We start from the raw sequence: 20,179 nt of genomic DNA on the forward strand, positions 1-20,179 counted from the left end.
GTGCAAAGAAAATAGATCTGGTAGGACGTTCAAGGCATTCTTACCGATGAGCACGTGTTGACAGATTGTGAGGGCTCCATAGGTCAGGATAGCGTCCACCAAGTTTATATTTTAGCTTGTTCTAGTTGATAGATTGAAATTTGAAAATTTTGAATTTCGTCGTGAAACAATTAATTTTGATTTGTTTGTTAGTTTCTTTTACAATGCACGGGGAGCTTCGTTTTGGCTGCATTTTTTGTTTCATTGAGAATTTTTGCTTGACCGTCTCTTCCTTTCTTTAGTTTGACTTTTTTTATTATTTTTCAGTTTTTTAATTGTAAAAACAAATTTTCAAAACTGTTTTCCTTTTTCTTTGTGTCACTGTTTAGATAGGAAGGTATCTTTTGGCGTCAGATGCACTTGCTTAGTTGCTTCGCTTCCCGGAATGCCTTTTATTTGGCTTGGTCAAGGTGGCCCCCATGGATTGGTTGGACCCTTCTTATTCTCTTTTGGCTTCCCTTTCCACTTTACCTACTTGTTCTCGAAGGTTTCTTTCTAATGTGTTCCAATTGTCCACATGCATAAAGTCAGATTATGTCTTGAAAACACACACGTACAAACTATTTTTGAGTCTTAAACGCATGATTGTATGAGAAAGTGGATAATTAAATTTTGTTCCTGATTTCATGAGAAGTATTCTAGAGTTGTTTGGTCTTCAAGGTACCTGGAGTGGTAGTCATTGCACTGTAAACACATAATAACACAATTTCAGCTGCCATGTAAACTAGATAGTTGGAATTTAAGTTCTATTGCTGTAGGAATTTAAGTCCAATTGTCCACATGCATCAAGTTGTTTGTTCCTTATTTGCTATGTTGTATGTGCAGGTGTCAAGGCTAAGCCACTTGAGCAAGCTTGCCCGTGAAAGTAATACTGCTAGCAGGACCGTGGAGGCAGATCGGCTGCACACAGTATTGTCCCTTGCCATGGTGGGCGCAAGGGCTGTTATACTAAAACTGGCTGACAGACTGCATAACATGATGACAATGGATGCGCATCCGTTCTCCAAGCAACAAAGGTTCGTTAAGGAAACTTTGCAGATCTTCTCTCCATTAACCAACCGACTGGGATCGATCTCCACATGGAAGGAGCAGTTGGAGAACCTGAACGGACTGCCTGATGGTAAGTTGAAGATGGGGGATGTCGTGGAGACGACTCCATCGATACCCGATAAATCTTTGACAGAATGTAGAGAAGAAATGCGTCACATGTTTGATAGGAATCTTTTAGCAGGAAGGGAATGGCGGGAAGTATATGACCACCCTTGTTACTTTTCTTTTGTATAGATTTTCAAATATAGGCACGTATACAGTGTACAGGTGGGGGTGTATGGGAAATGTACGGGCTAGGTGTGGGCTAATTGATCTCCTGTGTAACCTTGGGTCTCCAATTGTGACTCCAAAATGTATCAGCAATTCATTCCTCAAAGAATGCATATTCTTTTCTTTTTTCTTGTCTGCATACAGAGAATTGGTATTACTTCATAAAACCATAATTCCCTTATTTGCATAAGATATCAAAAGAGGAAGATTGTACAATGAATGTAGGGGATAGTGGATATAATCATATATTATGCCATAAAAAGCAAAAAGAGCACGTCTCCAGAGATTTTCTGTCCCTTCTTGTCCGTTACAAATCTATTTAAAAGGAAAACAAAACCTACAACCACAAGAGACAAGGTTCAATTAAGGCGTTTACCAGCAAGAGGAAAGGAGACTTTCTGATGAGATTGTTGCTGTTCCATCATTTGGTCCTGTGGGATATTCGGATTGGTAGCATTGATTTTTTCTGCATCATCTTCTTCTTCTTCTGTCTCTTCAATAACCTGCTTGGACTGCCTTCTGGGAAGTGCAAGTTGGTAGTTTGGACTGATTAGAGTGTCTTGTTCAGGAGGCAAGGGAATGCCTGGCCCTGGAATGAATTTTGGCAAAGGGATCTTGTTCCTGTTCCTGGCCAACTCAAGGAGGACCTGAGAAATTAAACCAGATTAACAACCAGTCTTCTCCTTCATGGGTTTGAATAACAGACATTGCAAGAATACATACAACAACAACAACAACTACGCCTTCATCCCAAAACAATTGGGGTCGGCGATATGAACCAACAAAGAAAATCATTCTGGGTCTTCCACACGAATCCTTCTCCTCCAATCATTTCTATCCAATGTCATGTCCTCGGTGAGGTTCAAAGCATTCATATCCTTTCCTATCATCTCCATCCAAGTCTTCCTAGGCCTACCCCGACCTCTTTTAACTAATATATTTTCCCATTTCTCCATCCTTCTAACTGGAGCATCATTAGGCCTTCACCGAATATGTCCAAACCACCGTAAACGATTCTCTCTCATCTTATTTTCAATGGGTGCAACGCCTACCTTCTTTGAGCAAAAATATGTAATAGCATAACAGAACCCACCATTTGTTCTAAGATGAGAGCAACATAATTATATCACTTTATTTAAGAAATAAAAAAATCACATATTTGTGATGAGTACGATAGCATTATGAGCCCCAAACGGGTTTGGCATAGTGGGATGGGACCTAGGCCACTAGGCTGGTGGTCTAGGTTCAAATCTCATGGGTGTCACCACTTGCAGAAGCAGAAGCGTGGCAACTCCCTCGGGGAAAGGGGTAAGCCCACAGAGTTTTACGCAGCCAAGACAGCGATTGTAAGTACGGCAGGCAAAGCCAGCGTGGCTAGGTCTCTGATACTGGGGGTGGTTTCTCCAAGTAAATATATAAAAAAAAAGGATGCATTATGAACATCAGGAGAGTAGTATGTCGTGTTTTTATCATCTCGTCAACTGGATGTCTTAATGAAAGATGGTCAATTCTCAACAACCATCCACATATGTAGCTCAAATATTAGTAGTTCTGCTTCATTTAAAGCACAAGGAGGAATGCCTGCAAAACTGATCAACATACACAAGTTTGACAAAAAGGAATGCCAAAGGCTAGTATATTTAAAACATTTTAAGACCAACAACTTCCATAACATATTCAATTGTGTTGACATGAGGTACTAGGAAAATGGGCATGTCACTGGCTGTTGTAAGAGAGGGGAGGGATTCTTGTTTACACATGGATAATCTGTAATTCTTGTTCTGGTGAGTGGTCTAGAGTTGCCTTCTTGTCAGGAGGACCCTTCCAACCACCGAGCAGAACACAAACTTGTAAAGACAACACGGGTCACTTTGGTTTCATATTTGGACACTCTTCTTGGCTTTGAAGCCAATACAGAATGGTGGCAATCTGTCATTGAAATCAACCTTGCTAAACTTTTCAGCTTAGCATTCTGGAAAGAGGATGTTTATGCAGCCAGTACTTTATTTTAGGTTTCTTTAATTTTTGGGTTATGATGGTGACAGATTGTTTTCTTCTTTATTGGGCTACTGATACAAATGTGCCTTCAACCAATGTTCTATTAGCCAGTTAATAAAGCACATATCAATGGTTTTGCAAAATAAGATATATGAAACCACAAATAGACTATGATACATGCTCGAATTTCTACCTGGAACCTCTAATATTTATAGTTAGCAAGTTTGTAGATTTTAGGATAGCAATTGTGTGCATCATGCCCAATGTTGTTAGAGGCGAACGCCTCAATACCTGAAGCATACGCCTCAGAGGCGAAGCGCAAGCTCAAAGAACTGAGGCACTATAGGGAGGCGTTTGCAGGCTCGAAGCGCACGCTTCACATGGGTGAAGTGCACGCCTCGCATCAAGGCGCGCTTTGCTTCTAAGGCGTACGAGTCATCATCTTCGGCGTCTTTGGGCTCGCCGACCTCGTCTCGTCAGTCTTCTGGTTGCCGCCGTTTCTCTGCAGGTCCGATCGGGAGGATCTGGAGTTGTGGTGCTCCGGAGGTAAAATTTTGCACCATTTTTAGTTGTTTTCGGGGGTTTGGCGTGGTTTGTGGTAGCTGCATTTGGGCGGGGTTAGGGGTTTGTGGTGATTGGGAAGGGGTTTGGGATGAGATCTGTGTGGGAGGAAGATGAAGAACTCGGTTTTGGGGTTTGTGAGGAATTGGGACCTGGAGACATCTACATTGTTGATTTTGTTTGTTTTTTTAGTTTCCCTAGCTGTTAGCTTTTCTTGTTTCCCCTCTATTGTTGTTGCTTAGGGTTTGGTTTCGGTACAAAGGAAATCAAGTGAATTTCGTCTATTTGAATGCCTTCGGTGTAATTTCTTTGTTCTGTTCTTTTTCTTATGGGTTTTATGCATTTTGGAAGTTGCATGTGTCATGGCTTGCTCCTAGCATTTGACGAATGTATCAACTTTAGGATTTCTTCCATGAAATTCTTATTTTGTGGAATTAGGCGATGTCTGTTTGGTGATATTGTTGAATTTATGACTTTGACGAGGAAAAATTAAATTTTTTTTTTGCACTTTCCCGATTTGTAGACGGCTTTGATTCCAACTGTGTTTAAGTGTTTTTCTTATTAATGTGGGCTTGCCGTGTTTTTGTTTCTTCTTTCTGGCAGGTGAACGGGGTTTTACCTTTTTTCTGATGACGTTGATATTTAATTTTTATATTCACCCAGGTTACTGGTGGTTGAAGAAATTTATGTCGTGGTTCGGATAATCTATCATTGGATGCCTTTTTTCCCATTGCTTGTCATGTAGTAGTTCTTATTTAAAATTTTCATTATTTTATTAATATTATATATTTTATTATTTTGATTATGAAGCTTACGCTTCAATGCCTCGAGGCTTACGCCTCGCTTCATAACAGGCTCAATGCCTCGCTTCGCCTCATCGCATTTAACAACCTTGATCATGCCAGCATGTTGTTGCCGCCATAACTATAAAGTCAGAGTGCAACAAAGAGGGAGTGTTTACATGTGTCAACAGACTTTGTTTTGGATGGTTTTTTAACCGCAAAATTCACAGATTTCTGCAGGTTAGCAAAACTTCTGTTGTACTGGGTGGTCGTGGCTTCGGCCCAGAGTTTTTCCTCACAGGAAGGCTGGCCCGTTTAGTGACCTGGCTCTCGGTGAGTTTTCAAAAAAAAAATACTGCAACTTCGCTTTCAGATAATCATTTTCCTGGATTGTGCAGAACCTAGATATCAGGTTTTCAGAAGTGGGAAGCATACTTGAAGCACTTGCTTCTCTTCCAAACCTATTTAAAAATGAATTGCAGGTGTGTGTAACAGAGACAATGTATTTGAGAGGTGAAAGCAACACTATAAAAAACTGGCCTCTTGAAAGTAGGTCTTGAAGCAATCTAAAGAACATGATTTAGAATGTTTTCTTATGTGACATCTTTTTTGGTGTCGTACTGGTAAAGTATTCCCGAGGCCATCACCTGTATCATCAGAGCAGAAAATTGTTAAACGTGTAGCAGCATAAAGTGCTCATGGTATGCTATCATAAGACACTGTCTATGTCAGTCATGCGTCTCACTTAGCCTGCATGTGCCCCGCGTACACAACATGGCACCAACATAAATGTTGGGCACACCATGACCACTGATGCACACAGACAAACCCATGTTGGATACTGCAATCAAATCCGTCTTAACTCAAGATGGATATCACACTTCAATTTATCACTCATGTTGGCTCAGGATCTGTTATACCCTAATTTTGAAATTTCAGTGTCTTGCACCAAGAATGTTCATGACTCCATGCCATGCCTCGTTCTTGTGATTGACAGTGATTATGAGCTCATTACCACAAACCCTCCATATTCTAACAGCATTAGGTGAATGATTATATATCACATAACAGTAAGATTTTTGGCCAAATATCGAACAAAGAGAGTTAATTGAAAACCAAGTGTTTTAAGCAAGTCACTAGGAGAGCCGGCGTTGATCTATTTTTACCTTCCCAATAATAGGGTCGAGGCAACTACGCAAGTTTAATGATACATTTCAGGGAGGAAGGTATATGGATAAAAGAGTTTGCGCACCAACCATGCAACTGGCAGCTCCAAAGTTAACTATAGATGAGCTAAAAAAGCCAAGCCTTTGGAATCTTGAGTGCCTTGTTGTGCATGATAACAGAAACAAATAAGAGGATGATACTGGTGGCACCTAGAAATCGAAGAGTTGAATCTCTAATTCTTCTTTATTCTTCTTTGATGTAAGTAAATACCAGTTTGATTTGACCACCCTCTCTTAAGTGTTCTAATTAACGGTAGCATGAAATACATGACATCCTGTAGAATCAAATCCAACATTGATCGCAATATCCCTCTCTCTCTCAAAAATTCAATGCCATTATTAAAAGAAAACGTTTTAACTCGTACCGTTCGATGACCATCAACTTCAGCAGTGTCTTCACGATCTTCGCGTCCCTCGGCTACTCCTCTTCCTCCGCCATAACCCACTCTCTCAATTCCCACCTAGGGTCTAGTCTAGAGCTCCCCGGTCACGGTTTTAAGTCAAGAAGTCCTACTAGAAAACATTCTAAATCATGTTGTTTAGATTGTTTCAAGACCTACTTTAAAAATGTCAGTTTTTTATAGTGTTGCTTTCACCTCTCAAATATATTGTTTCTGTTAGACACACACACACACGTGCAATTTATTTTTAAATAGGTTTGGAGAGAAGCAAATGATTCAAGTATGCTTTGCACTTTTGAAAACCTGATATCTAGGTTTAGCACAATCCAGGAAAATGATTATTTGAGAGCGAAGTTGCAGTTAGAAGAGCAGTACAACAGAAGCTTTGCTAACCTGCAGATATCTATGAGACTTTTGTGGTTAAAAAACCATCCACAACAAAGTCTGTTGACACATGTAAACCATCCCTCTTTGTTGCACTCTGACTTTATAGTTATGGCAGCAATAACATGCTGGCATGATGCACACAATTGCTATCATAAAATCTACAAACTTGCTAACTAAAAATATTAGAGGTTACAGGTAGAAATTTGAGCATGTATCATTGTCTGTTTGTGGTTTCATAAATCTTAATTTGCAAAACCATTGATAAATGATTTATTAACCAGATAATAGAACATTGGTTGAAGGCACATTTGTATCAGTAGCCCAATAAAGAAGAAAACAATCTGTCACCATCATAACCCAAAAATTAAAGAAACCTTCTAAAATAACGTGGTGGCTGCATAAACATCCTCTTTCCGGAATGCTAAACTGAAAAGTTTAGCAAGGTTGATTTCAATGACAGATTATCACCATTCTGTATTGGCTTCAAAGCCAAGAAGAGTGAATCCACCCACATATCCAAATATGAAACCAAAGTGACTCATATTGTCTTTACAAGTTTGTGTTCTGCTCGGTGGTTGGAAGGGTCCACCTGACAAGAAGGCAACTCTAGACCACTCACCAAAACAAGAATTACATATTATCCATGTGTAAGAAAGAATCCCTCCCCTCCCCCCCCCCCCCCCCCCACAACAGCCAGTGACATGCCCATTTTCCTCGTACCTCATGTCAACACAATTGAATATGGATATGAACATAAGACACTGTCTATGTCAGACATGCATCTCACTTAGCCTGCATGTGCCCCGTATCGAACACAACATGGCACCAACATAAATATCGGGCACACCATGACCACTGATGCACACAGACAAACCCATGTTGGATACTGCAATCAAATCCGTCCTAACTCGAGATGGATATCACACTTCAATTTATCACTCATGTTGCCTCAGGAACTGTTATACCCTAGTTTTGAAAATTCCGTGTCTTGCACCAAGACTGTCCATGACTCCATGTCATGCCTCGTTCTTGTGATTGACAGTGATTAAGAGCTCATTACCACAAACCCTCCTTATTCTAACAGCATTAGGTGAATGATTATATATCACATAACAGTAAGATTTTTGGCCAAATACCGAACAAAGAGAAAGTTAATTGAAAATCAAGTCTTTTAAGCAAGTCACTAGGAGAGCCTGAGTTGATTTATTTTTTACATTTGGAATCTTGAGTGCCTTGTTGTGCATGATAACGGAAACAAAGAGGACGATAGTGGTGGCACCTAGAAATCTAAGAGTTGAAGCTCTAATTTTTCTTTATTCTTCTTTGATGTAAGTAAATATCAGTTTGATTTGACCACCCTCTCTTAAGTGTTTTAATTAACGGTAGCATGAAATACATGACACCCTTTAGAATCAAATCCAACATTGGTCGCAACTCTCTCTCTCTCTCTCTCTCTCTCTCTCTCTCTCTCTCTCTCTCTCTCTCTCTCTCTCTCTCTCTCTCTCTCTCTCTCTCAAAAATTCAATGCCGTTATTAAAAGAAAACGTTCTAACCTAACTTTTCAACAGAAGATTCGACAAAAGCAATCGTCAGAAATGGAAAAGAAGAAAAGAGAAGTTCTTCCCCTAGTTGTAAACGCAAACCCTATATCGATGTCTTGAGAATGAAAAACCCCACAAAAGACGACTACCTCGACCGCAGAGGAAGAGAAGCATTACCTCTCGCGGGGGCGGCTGCGAGAAGCTGAAGTTGACCTTGGATTGGATGGCGAGCTTGACGTCGTCGCAGTCAACGGAAGGCTTGCCGGCGTGCTCCGAGTAGGTCTGTGCGTCGGTGAGGACGTCGGCCACGTACCTGTACCATAGCTCCAGGAACTGGTGGACAACCCTGGGCTCGTACCGTTCGATGCCCATCGACTTCAGCAGTGTCTTCACGATCTTCGCATCCCTCGGCTCCTCGTCTTCCTCCGCCATAACCCTCTCTCTCTCTCCTGGAGTCGATGAAGGAGTCCCACGTCTTCCTGGTCGATCACGCCTAGAGCTTCCGTCTTCCAGATGCCCGGAAACGGGTCAGAACCTGAAAAGGGGGAGCCGTCTGTTTAGGTCTCATTCTCCTTTCGTTCTCCCTTTGCTTCCTTTCGTTCTGGCAATGTATGATCTCTCTTAGGGAACGTTCGGTTGCATCCGAAAGAATCGCTTTCTCAGGGGAACCTGAGAAAACGATTCTAAAACCCCTCAACGAGGATTTCGAATCAGCATGATTCAAATCACAGGCTCCCGTGAGATTTCGATTATCAAGGGTTGATTCGAAATCACACCCGTGAAACACGGGTCTGCAACTCAATAAGTGTTTCACGGGTATGCAACGGCTGGTCGCCGGAGGTCTCGTTCCTGCTCACCGGAATTCTCCGGCGAATTCCTTCCAGCCAAAAATTAAAGATTTTGTGGTGGTTTCAGACATGAAACGAAAGATCATCTTCTTAAAAGGAGGGGAGGAGCCTTACGGGGTCGCCGGAGAAGGTGGGAGCGCAGCCAGCAGCGGTGGTGTTCTTGAGGGTTTCAGGGGGAACCCGAAATAAGAAACAACCCAACCTACTGCCTCGGAGTCAGATCCAATTTCGGGGATATTGCCAAAAACCTGACACCTTGGGAGGGATTATTTAAAAAAATAAATAAATATTAAAAATTTGTGTCTTGTTGGGTGTTGTGACGGGTCTTGGTGCTGATGGACTTTGGATCTACACGGCCCAGCATGGTGACCACTTTCGATCCGATAAGCATCTCGTCTGGATCAAACTTAGAGATCCATCCCAATGCGCTTGTCCTGACCCGAAAAGGTCAACCGTTGAGAACCAAAGAACAAAGAACTCATATTGACATGCTGGCCTTTAAAGGGTAAAAAATGAAGCAGTTTTAGTTGGACCTTTTATCCGAATCCCATATGCTATTCTTTGTTATGGATCTTAAAATCCATCGATCCAAGCCATGATCCATTAGATCCAATTTGTGATCCAATCCATGGTTATTAAATCCAAACAAATATTCATTCAATCCATGATCCGTTAGATATGATCCATAATCCAAATTTTTAAAATATGAGAAAATGAATTCAGGTCACAATAATCGAACAAAAAATTTGATCATACTGTGCCATAAATTTGACATGTTTTCCCAAATTCCCCATAAATTTTAAAATATGCCGAATGTCTAAATTCGTAAGTTCTCAACTTTTTTAAGACTTTTTTACCCTTAAAACGAGCGAATCTCTCAAGTTTTGTGCGTTATGTCGCAACGCTCTCCTGATCTAACTAAATATCACTAAAATGAAATTCGCATGATGTTTCCACTAACATCACGACTTTGCACAGTATATGCTGCAAAATTGGCTGCTCTTCCTAACTCTCACAAAAGCCCCACGATTTTTGCATCTATATTACGATAATTGTTATACTCCTTGCGAAAATCCTTGCGAATTTCATCAAGCATTTTGCATGTTGTCGATTTATAGTGATGCACAATTTCATTTTAGCGTGTGAAATTCTGTTTTAGTATATATAAGTGATTAACTTGCAAATTTTGTCAAGAGTTTGGCATTGGAGGTCATGAAATTCCTAAAAGGTTTGCGAAAGTTTGCAAAAATTGCAAAGTTTTGCATGAGTTGATGTGAAATTCCTTTTCATCATGAGAATTTCACAAGCATTAAATAGGTCATTTTGTTTCTTAAAACCTTTTATGCGCAAACTGGTGATCATCAAACTCTAGTTTTGCATAATTTAGGGATTCTTGTGGTCCCCAACCAGTGTTCCCTTAACCTCTTTCCTCCTGACAAAATTTTCGGTGATTGTTTTTGGCGAAACACATATAGGCAGCACTTCATCGATGATTGTTTCAGCCAATCCTTCGATTTTTTCAAATAAGGTCATTTTTCACATGTGAATCATTTTTTTTTTAAATTGAGGAAGAAGAAAAAACAAAGAGATTTGTTCATGCTACAAATATTCTATATTTTCATCCACCTAAGTTTAGATATATGTTGTTTTTTGTGATTGTGTTGTTTTAGTATTGTTTTTTGTGCTCTATTAGAAGATGGGATTATATTGTGTTTTGTGCTCTATTAAATAGAGAGATTGTGTTGTTTTTACCTTTCCATATTTAAGGTTGCTATTTTTACTTAATTCTTCTGCAATAGGCTTGTTTTATGAGTGAAGCTATTTTGAGTATTTAGAATTGATTGCGCTCATTTCTGTTATTAGGTGCAACTATGAAATGCAGGCAATGGTTTGTGATGCATTATGTAGGGATTGCATTAGCATGGTATTGTAGGAAGTTACCTTTTCTAATTTTGAGTTTTGTTATAAGGTTGTGAGAATTTTAACAATATCTATTGGCACATTTATTTTGTGATATCATATTTCACACTAACCATTTAACTGCATCATTGTTGTTTTTTTGTCCCTCTTATGAAACTTGGTAATTTACACCGTAATGTTGGTTCTATATGGGTATGGAGGGTACGATACGGTAATTTCAAAAAAATGTGGGTAAGGGAACAAGGCTATATATACAAAATAAATTCAAAATAAATTGAATATAATCTAAATATATATGATATATCTAAAATATATATTATATACTAAAAAAATAAAGTTATAAACTGAAAAGATAATTATAAATTGTAAATTTAATGCAAACTTATATGTACGAAGGGTAAAATGGTGTGTTCATGTGTTGACACGGGAACACGTGTGTCGACACAAGTACCAAGGTAAAATGGCGTGTGCAAGTATGCCAAGTACCATAGGGTGGAACAAACCCCAATATGCTCTCATATTAACCATTAGAAGAAGCACTCTGACAAGTCTATGCTAGATAGTTTACGGTGATCTATCATCTAGGAGACTAGAATGACAGTTTATCGTGGTTCTTAATTGATGAAGTGGCGAGCAGCTAGCAGGCATTGGAGATTTGTATTTTTGTTTTCTAGACTTTTGTTTGGACTAAGTAGGGGGAGTTATTATGGAAGATTATGCATGTAGTATTATTTAACGATTGATTTGAATTTAGTATAAATGTGGGGAAAATGTTGGAGGATGTTTATTGTAAGCTGTCAAAGTAAAGAGCATTATGTACCTTTTATCTTCCAAATTTGAATATATTAATATGAAATTTCCTGGCACATATTGATGCAAATATTATAATATGACGTGATGCAACATGTACATTGATCTTCCTCTTTTTAATGCACTATATTTGGGTATTTGAACATTTTAAGGAGGAAATTATTGGTGAAGACAAGTTGCATGTCTGAGCTATCTAAAGTGGGATGCCATTAATTTGGTGAATTTATTGTTTTAGAGGCCTTCTGTTGGTAGATAAATGGTCATGGCGACCCTTGTTTGGTGAGCTCATGATGGATCCGGTTAGATAAGTGGTCAGTTATAGTGAAGGATAGAAACAAAAATACCATTGCAGCATTTTACACATAAATTTAGATATGACAAGCTTATATGGTGCTTAATGGATTTGTATCCTTGGAAACCGGCTTACAATCCAATACATCTTGGAATAAAAATCTCTTAACCATGATCCATTTAGGCCAGACTTGGCATATACAAGATTCTGTTGGAAGATATACAACTAGTAAGCCTCTAACTTGGTAGCACATAATGCATCATACGTGTACTCCACTAAAATGAACATTATGAGGCCCAAAGTCCATGTTAGAAGAATTTTAGGTATTACAAAATACCGAGGCATATGCTCACCAGCAACATAAGGAGGGAATACTTGCGGAGTATTACACTGTGGACACTGAAATAGGGTTATGCCACCAAAGTCAACATGGAACCTGTCAGCCCAACAATACAATGGTGGTTTCTCCTCGTAAAAAATAAAATAAAATAAATTCAAAAAAATCAGGCAAGACATTTGAAATTTTTGTTCAATATGATTAGAACTATCAAAATGATTCAAAATAAGAAACTGTGCCAATTTTGATTTTGAAGATGGCAAGAAAGAACCCACAGATGATCACACAATTCGTTGAAGAAAAACCAGAAGTGTGGTCATTTATATTGATACTGATACCGATGAGGATACTAATATTAACATCATTAATACTATCTAGCAGAAAATAGTGGCATATATTTGTGACTGCATTGAACAAGAAACATGATCTTAGGTTTTACCTTAAGCTTATCAATTACTTCATAGGCTGCACGCCACCTTCTTCTCTGATTAGGCTAGTGTTGATACAAGCCAAAAACCTGCCTCACATTTGGGTGATGCCGGCAGCTCTCAAAACCATATAACGCCATTTGGGAGCTGCAGTTTGCTGAAAATGCGCCAATTTTTTTTTTTTTGATGAAAGCCCGATATTACAACTTGTTTCAATGTGAAACTAAATACCCATCTATAGTTGAAATCCCATCCCCACAAATTCGCAATACCTCGCACAAAATGGTAACAAAATTTTTGCAATGTTTATAGCATACCAGTAGACATCAAGCACAATATATATATATATATATATATATATATATATATATATATATATATATAAGCTCATGGACTCGGGCAGCTAAACAAGGGGGAGATAAGTCTGGCTGGAAAGAAACTAAACTGAGACATCATTGAATGGTCATTTTTTTTCAGACATTGAAGAATGTCAATCACCTCCAAGCAACTAACAATACTCCCATTGCCAACAAAATGTTTCCAAAAGTTTAAAACACAGGTATTCCGAAGTATGGCAAAGACAAACATGCAAAATAAAGTGGCTAATTTGACTGAGTGCCGATGACAAGCATGCATTAGTTTTCCTAATAAGACATGTGCACACATGTTGAATTCTTCCTGATAAACCTATGTTAGCCTGGAGGCCAGTTCATCTGTCTTCCACCCAAGAGATGAACATGAAGATGATAGACAGATTGACCTGCAAAAGAAACGAAAATTTACATCACCAAGGGCATGCGCCAGAAAACCAAATAATAAAATTAATTAAGATTAAATTCGGAATATGATACAGACATCCACTTGGCCCATCGTTGATAACAGCCCTGAAACCATCTTCAAGACCTTCCTGTTTGGCAATAACTTTGGCAGTGTATAGCAGGTAGCCAAGAATCTCGCAGTGCCTTTCCTCTGCCTGCAAGCAAGCCAAAACAATGATAGACAACCGAAGTCTGGCTGCAAGAACTAACTACTATGGAAAATAGGTTGGTAGCAATTTCTTGAGGACCCACTGTAAGTACACAAGTGACTAGGAGTAATAGAAAGTGCCAATGGCAGAATCCACCTACAGACTAATGAAACAGCTGGTAGATAAACCATTGTTAAGCATTAAATAGTGGAAAGACGATACCATGGAGAGCCTGGTCAATCCATCTTTAACTTTAGGGATGATTATGATGTGAGTAGGAGCTTGTGGAGATATGTCCCTGAAAGCATAGACCTGTGACATGGGTGCCATTGAAGATACAAAGAGGAATATTAGAAAAGTATTTCAGGAAAAAAAATATTTTTCAATAGAGCACAAAGGATGCTTTAGAATGAAAAATTTATAGCAAGATCTACTATGAAAAAGAGCACAAATGGACACCAGACAAAAGACTAACATTAACTAAAAAGGTGGTTTTGAAAACATTTCTTACAGAAAACATAGTGCATGAAATTTCTTGAAACAAAAAGTCTTTAGATATAGTTAAAATGCAAAAGTGGTGGTGAAGGAAACAGTGTTCCATCCAGGGATATTAGACATGCTTCAAAAGTAATAAATATTAGGATGGTGATGGTAATGAACAGTGTTCCATCCAGTGAAATGAGAAACAGTTCAAAAGTAATAAATATAAGATGGTATCACTAATGATCATTGTTCTGTAGTTGGAGAAGGAACATAAAATTGTCATGAAGATGGATTTTTCGCCTTTCAGTTATATATATATATATATATAGAGAGAGAGAGAGAGAGAGTTCTTTTAAAGGATACAATGGTATCGCCCCCACCTAGAAACAGAAAAAGACAATACTCAGAAATATTATAACAAAATTCATGAGCAAATCCAGACATGCTTAAACAACATGGAGGAATAAAATTTTGTACTAGGGCAAGATATGAAAAAGTGTGTTTAGAGTCTGATTATCACATCAGACCCGAGTTCACAGACCCGGACCCGGACCCATATTGTTAATGTACAGTTTGTATAGCCTTGTTTTTCATTCTGGATATTATACCACACCCGGACTGTACATCATATATTAATAGATTGTTTAGGTCACGATTTCATATTGAAATCGTGACTGCCGCAGCTCCCCATCCTCTATTCTTTTCTCTTTCTCTTAACGCAGGTTCTAGAGAAGATTTTGACATGGTATCAAAGCCTAGATCCATCTAGGGGTTGAAGAGGCTTCCAAAAGGTGCGACAGATCAAAGGTTTGAGGATTCTTTCATTTCTTATCTTCTTATCTTCTTCTCTTCTTCAGTTTTCTTCTTTCTTCATCTTCATCTCTCGTTTCTCCTCTTCTTCCTCCCTAGTTCCCTTTTTGGTGGATTCACGCCCCCACGTGAATTCCTAAGTCGTTCACATGTGAGGAGTTCACGTGAATCTTGGTTCACGAAAATCCTGTGCGTCAAAAAAAAAGCGAGGGAACTTGTTTCACGTGAAACGCTAAGGTCAACTCATAACCCAACCGATTCTTCATTTTTGTTTTTAATCTAATGCACCAAATCTGTGCCCTCTGCACATTTTCCCCTGTGTATCCCTTTTCCTTTCACTTGGACTAGATATCCTGATCTGACCGTGAAGTTTAGTCAGACCCGAGATACTAATCCTCTTTTGCTGTCCAAACCTACTCTGTGACAAACTTTCTATTATTTGTTGTCCAGACCTACTGTGTGATAATAAACACACGACAGACTACTGTCCAGACCTACTGTGTGACCTACTCTGTAATTGACCTACTGTGCCCTCTCTCGCAACATATTTCTTCTCGCTGCCACAGGTGGTATTCACATTGAAAATATAGTCAGCAAAAAAAACTCTATTCGTGTGAGAAATCCCATTGCTTAAATATCAAACCTTATAAAAGGTGGAAGGGAAAACTTAGTTTTTTTTTCTCTGACAGCCTCTGGTCTCCAATCTTTGAGGTTACTCATTAAAAAAAAAAGGCGATCAGCAAATCTCTCTGGCTGTAGACTGAGCTATTCGTGAATACTCTTGTTAAAATTCCTTTCTTCATGGATCTTCATTCTTCTTCATCAAATCTTTCTTCGAGTTTTCTCAATCAACTCGTTTCTGAAAAGTTAACCACCTCAAACTTCTTGATTTGGAAGAGACAAATCATCCCTTTTATAAGGAGCCAAGGTCTCTTAGGTCACCTGGATAGAACCACTCCAATCCCGCTAGAATTTGTTACGAGAGAAGAAAAAGATGACAAAGGAGTAAGTTGAATTGTGTATGTCAAAAATGTAGAGTACCTCAACTGGGAAAGGAAAGAGCAGTCAGTGGTTGCATATATCACTTCTACCTTGTCTCAAGAGGTCCTTGTTGCAATTCCCAACAATTGTACAGCCCTGCAACTTTAGAAGAAATTGGTTCAGACATATTCACAAGTTTCACAGGCGAGAATGGTTTTTCTCAAAAGGGAATTTCAGATGCTAAGAAAAGATTCCATGACCATCATGGAATATCTAAACAAGATGAAGACTATCACAGACCAACTTGCAGTTATAGGATGTGTCGTGAGTGACAGTGATATGGTACAACAGACTCTGAGTGGATTGGGATCCGACTACAATATGATCGTCACTTTACTATTGTGTTTGCCTGCCCTTCCTACCTTTGATGAGCTACGAGCTAAATTAATTCAGTATGAAATGACTTTGAAAGGTTTTTCTGAAGAAACTCATGTTCATATAAATTCTCAAGCAGTTTTTGCCACAGGGGTGACTTACGGTTGAGGACGAGGGCGAAGTGGACACGGAGGACGTGGATTGCTCCTCACTCCAAATATGTTGATTCATGCTCAGGGACAAAGATTCATCCCCACTTGCTTCCTTTGTAACAAAAGGGGGCATATCAAGGTGAATTGTTGGCACAATCCAGAAAATAAAGAAAAGGCTCCACAGGCAGAACCCAAAAGTAAGACTACCAGTATTAGTAACAGTGGAGAGATTAAAGATCTGCTAATATCCGCCTTGTCAGAATTGAAATTAAAGCAGAATGATCAAGACACTTGGTTCGTTGACTCAGGGACAGCGACCCACGTGACTGGTGATACAGGTAAACTCTCTAATCCTATTCCTTATTTTGGCAAAAGCAAAATTGTCACCGGAGATGGATCCCACCGTCCTATTTCCCATATTGGAAAAACTGTCATTCCCATGTCACATTCTACTCTTGATCTTTCTGATGTCCTACATGCTCCCAACATCAAGAAAAATATTGTCTCTGTTTCTAAACTTGTTGATGATAATCATGCTTCAATCGAATTCACTCCCTTCTCTGTGCAGGTCAAGGACCTTCACACGAGGAAACATTCGCTGAAGAAAAGAGACGAGGCAATATGTATGTTTTTGAAGAAGATCCATATCACTCCATCCACCCTGCTCACCTGAGTTCGAAGACTTCATTAGAGTCGTGTTCCTCCTCTTCTACAAATGTTTTTAGTATTTTTGAATGTAATAAGCCTTTCTTATGACATAGTCGATTAGGACATTATGGGAGTCATTTTATTGAGAAACTTGTTTCTAATAATCTCATTCCAAAAGAAAGTCTCAATGTGGATGAGAAAAATAAGAAGTGTTCTAATTGTCTTTTATGCAAAAGTTATGTATTGCCTTTTCATTCTATTAATAAGAGAACTTCAAAACCTTTTGAGGTAATATGTTCTGATGTATGGGAACCTGCCCCAGTTGCCTCCGGATCTGGAAGCAGATACTACCTAATCTTTGTCGATAGCTATTCTTGATACACCTGGATATATTTCATAAAAAATAAGTCGAAAGTTTTCCCTTTGTTTCAAAATTTTCTTTCCTTAGTTAAAAATCAATTCTTTGAGTCCATCCAATTCTTCCAATGTGATAGAGGTGGGAAGTTCTCATCTAGTAACTTTATTTCTTTTCTTCAAAATAATGAGATAGGAAGAAGGGTGTCCTGTCCACACACACTTCTCAACAAAATGGGATCGTTGAGCGAAAACATAGGCATATCGTTGAAAGTGCTATGAGTATGCTCCATGACAGTAACCTTCCCATCAATCTGTGGACAGAAGCCTTTCATTCTGCTGTATATGTGAGGATGTTGAGTTGAAGACCAAAGAGGTGATATATTGCTTGTGTTGAGCAAACTAGTGTTGTGATTTGCAAATATCATTTTTTCTATTATGATTTGTTATATTTGAGATTTTTAAAAAACTCTCCATTTATTTTCTAATCTTCCCATTTGTCATTATATGGAAAATGGTTATCAATTAAAAATTTTATGTGCATTTTATGTACATTCCCACATTAATAAAATTATGTGTGCGGCTTCTTGTGCATGAATCCTATTGGGTTGTGAGAATGATTATAAGTATCCTTTAGTTGCATGGTGGATATATATGTTAAGAGTATTTGAATTTGTTTAATGTTGCTTATTTTACATTTTGTTATTAATTTAATTAATTTCTCATTTATTGTGAGTTCTTTTGAGTTCTTACATTTAATTTATTAATGAATTATATCTTTATTTGAAATATTTACCATACCTTTTTGGGATATTATTGCAAGATTGTTTATATCTTATTCATATTTTATGTCTAACATGTGCTTGTCTCTTAGATTTTAGTGATGAATTCAGAATTTATGTTTCCTTGGAAAATATGTTGTTTTTATGGTTATGGTTGTTTAAACTAAAAATTCTTAAAAAATGATTTTAAATTACATTCCGTGTGCTGCTATTGTATCTTGCTTGAGTTATTGCCAAGGTTTCTAAAATTTTCTAATTATTGCTTAAGGTGCATATGTTACTAGCTTTTTAAAATTTGATTTAGTTTTTTCTTGGAAAATTTAACCATCCTCTCTCTCTCTCTCTCTCTCTCTCTCTCTCTCTCTCTATATATATATATATATATATATATATATATATATATATATATAAGATTTCCGATTGCTCGACCTCCACTTGTTCTTTTCCAAGAATACGCCGAGATTCATGACTCATGAAAGATGGGATGTGCTTCAATTTTTTCTTCCCGATTCCCTGTTCTTTCTCTGATTTTTTATCTACTAAACCATTCTAAGGAATGGTTTCAGGCGTCTGAGAATAAATACTAACCACCCGTTCGGATTCCGAGAGAGCAGCGTATCTGTTGGACCAGGGAGGTGGCCTATTCTGGTTCATTTGGAACTGCGAACGGCGATGAATCTTAGTTTGCTGCCATTCATTGCTGGGTTGTCGATCTACCAATGGGTTGTCTTCTGAAATACGCATCGGGCACGTAGCAAGGGAGTGATTGGTGTGCCCGCACTGGTTACAAAATCTAATCTTCGTCTCATACACGATTTTCGACGATTCAATATAGCAATCTCAATCTTCGGCTTCGGAGAAACGTTTAAAGGGACAGCTACACAAATACGGGCAAAAGCCCCTCGCTTCCATTGCGTGCGTAAAGCCATCCACCTCTAGGAGGTGCCCCTGCTGATATTTGACACTGCCCTCCAACATGTCTTGTCTTGTGCCCAACATTCCATCGACAATCCAGAGCGGTTTACGGTCCGAGGCCTGCAATTTTAGTTCCATGCTGGGCAACCAATGAGCGTCCAACAATTTTATGATGAAAATACCTCGATTCATCGCGAAAAATTTAATCGAAGCCGCAAATTTCCAGAGAGATCGAAGGCCTTGAAATGCAAACTGATACCCCCGGGAAAACGACGAAACGAATTTCCAACCTGAACTATTGATGCTTTAGGAGCCTGAATTCCTTCCACAATACTAGCCCAAGATCTCATAACCAGGGACGGACAGTGATGTCCAGGAGCATTGTGCTTCTCTTCCCCGAACTCGCCAAACCTCCGACGGTCCTCCTCTTCCCTCCTTTGAGAGGGCTTTCTCCTTGTTGGGGTGGATTTGTGCCGTCGGACACGACTCCACAACTCCCGGTGACAGTTTTTTTTCTGGTTTTTGGTGGTGGCTGAATCCCTGCTCCACACGCACAATCACAACGATTATCGCGGCCGAAGCAATGATCGTTCTGATATCTAATGCAAGCATTCTTTATTTTTACAGGCACATAGAGGCCCTTAAGGTGTGATTAATAGAATTTATGTTTAGACTTCAGCACCTTTTTTTTTTTTTTTGAAAGGCAAGCTGGGGTTAGGCAGACTCCTACCAGAATTCTCTAAAGCCCGCCCCCATGTGGCAGAGGGATTCGAACCTGTGCCTTCAGCTTGACACAGGACCCCGCTTAGACTTCATTACATG

At 38.9% G+C, this 20,179-nt stretch overlaps 2 protein-coding genes across 2 annotated transcripts; both read right to left on the reverse strand.

The window, feature by feature from the left end:
* Positions 1-841: 841 nt before the first annotated feature.
* On the reverse strand, positions 842-9,335 carry LOC149814065 (transcription initiation factor TFIID subunit 9-like). The gene is made up of 3 exons (XM_089989532.1): positions 9,218-9,335; positions 8,433-8,790; positions 842-2,006 (listed from the first exon to the last, which is right to left on the reverse strand). Exons 2-3 carry the CDS (start codon positions 8,685-8,687, stop codon positions 1,719-1,721), a joined length of 543 nt encoding a protein of 180 aa, XP_089845658.1. The 5' UTR covers positions 8,688-8,790; positions 9,218-9,335; the 3' UTR covers positions 842-1,718.
* A 4,049-nt stretch (positions 9,336-13,384) lies between these two features.
* LOC149814066 (14 kDa zinc-binding protein-like) lies at positions 13,385-14,202 on the reverse strand. Its single transcript, XM_089989766.1, has 3 exons — positions 14,080-14,202; positions 13,746-13,863; positions 13,385-13,650 (listed from the first exon to the last, which is right to left on the reverse strand). Exons 1-3 carry the CDS (start codon positions 14,185-14,187, stop codon positions 13,583-13,585), a joined length of 294 nt encoding a protein of 97 aa, XP_089845892.1. The 5' UTR covers positions 14,188-14,202; the 3' UTR covers positions 13,385-13,582.
* Positions 14,203-20,179: the final 5,977 nt, after the last annotated feature.

This window comes from Nuphar pumila, chromosome 15 (genome assembly GCF_984573655.1).
Source record: "Nuphar pumila chromosome 15, dmNupPumi1.hap1.1, whole genome shotgun sequence".
Lineage (NCBI taxonomy): Eukaryota > Viridiplantae > Streptophyta > Magnoliopsida > Nymphaeales > Nymphaeaceae > Nuphar > Nuphar pumila.

Coding starts and splice junctions, on each gene's coding strand:
- LOC149814065 (XM_089989532.1), bottom strand. CDS start 8,687: ATGGCGGAGGAAGACGAGGAGCCGAGGGATGCGAAGATCGTGAAGACA. Junction 2,007..8,432: donor CGCAGCCGCCCCCGCGAGAG/GTAATGCTTCTC, acceptor TTAATTTCTCAG/GTCCTCCTTGAGTTGGCCAG.
- LOC149814066 (XM_089989766.1), bottom strand. CDS start 14,187: ATGGCACCCATGTCACAGGTCTATGCTTTCAGGGACATATCTCCACAA. Junction 13,864..14,079: donor GATTGACCAGGCTCTCCATG/GTATCGTCTTTC, acceptor GCTTGCTTGCAG/GCAGAGGAAAGGCACTGCGA. Junction 13,651..13,745: donor CAACGATGGGCCAAGTGGAT/GTCTGTATCATA, acceptor TTTCTTTTGCAG/GTCAATCTGTCTATCATCTT.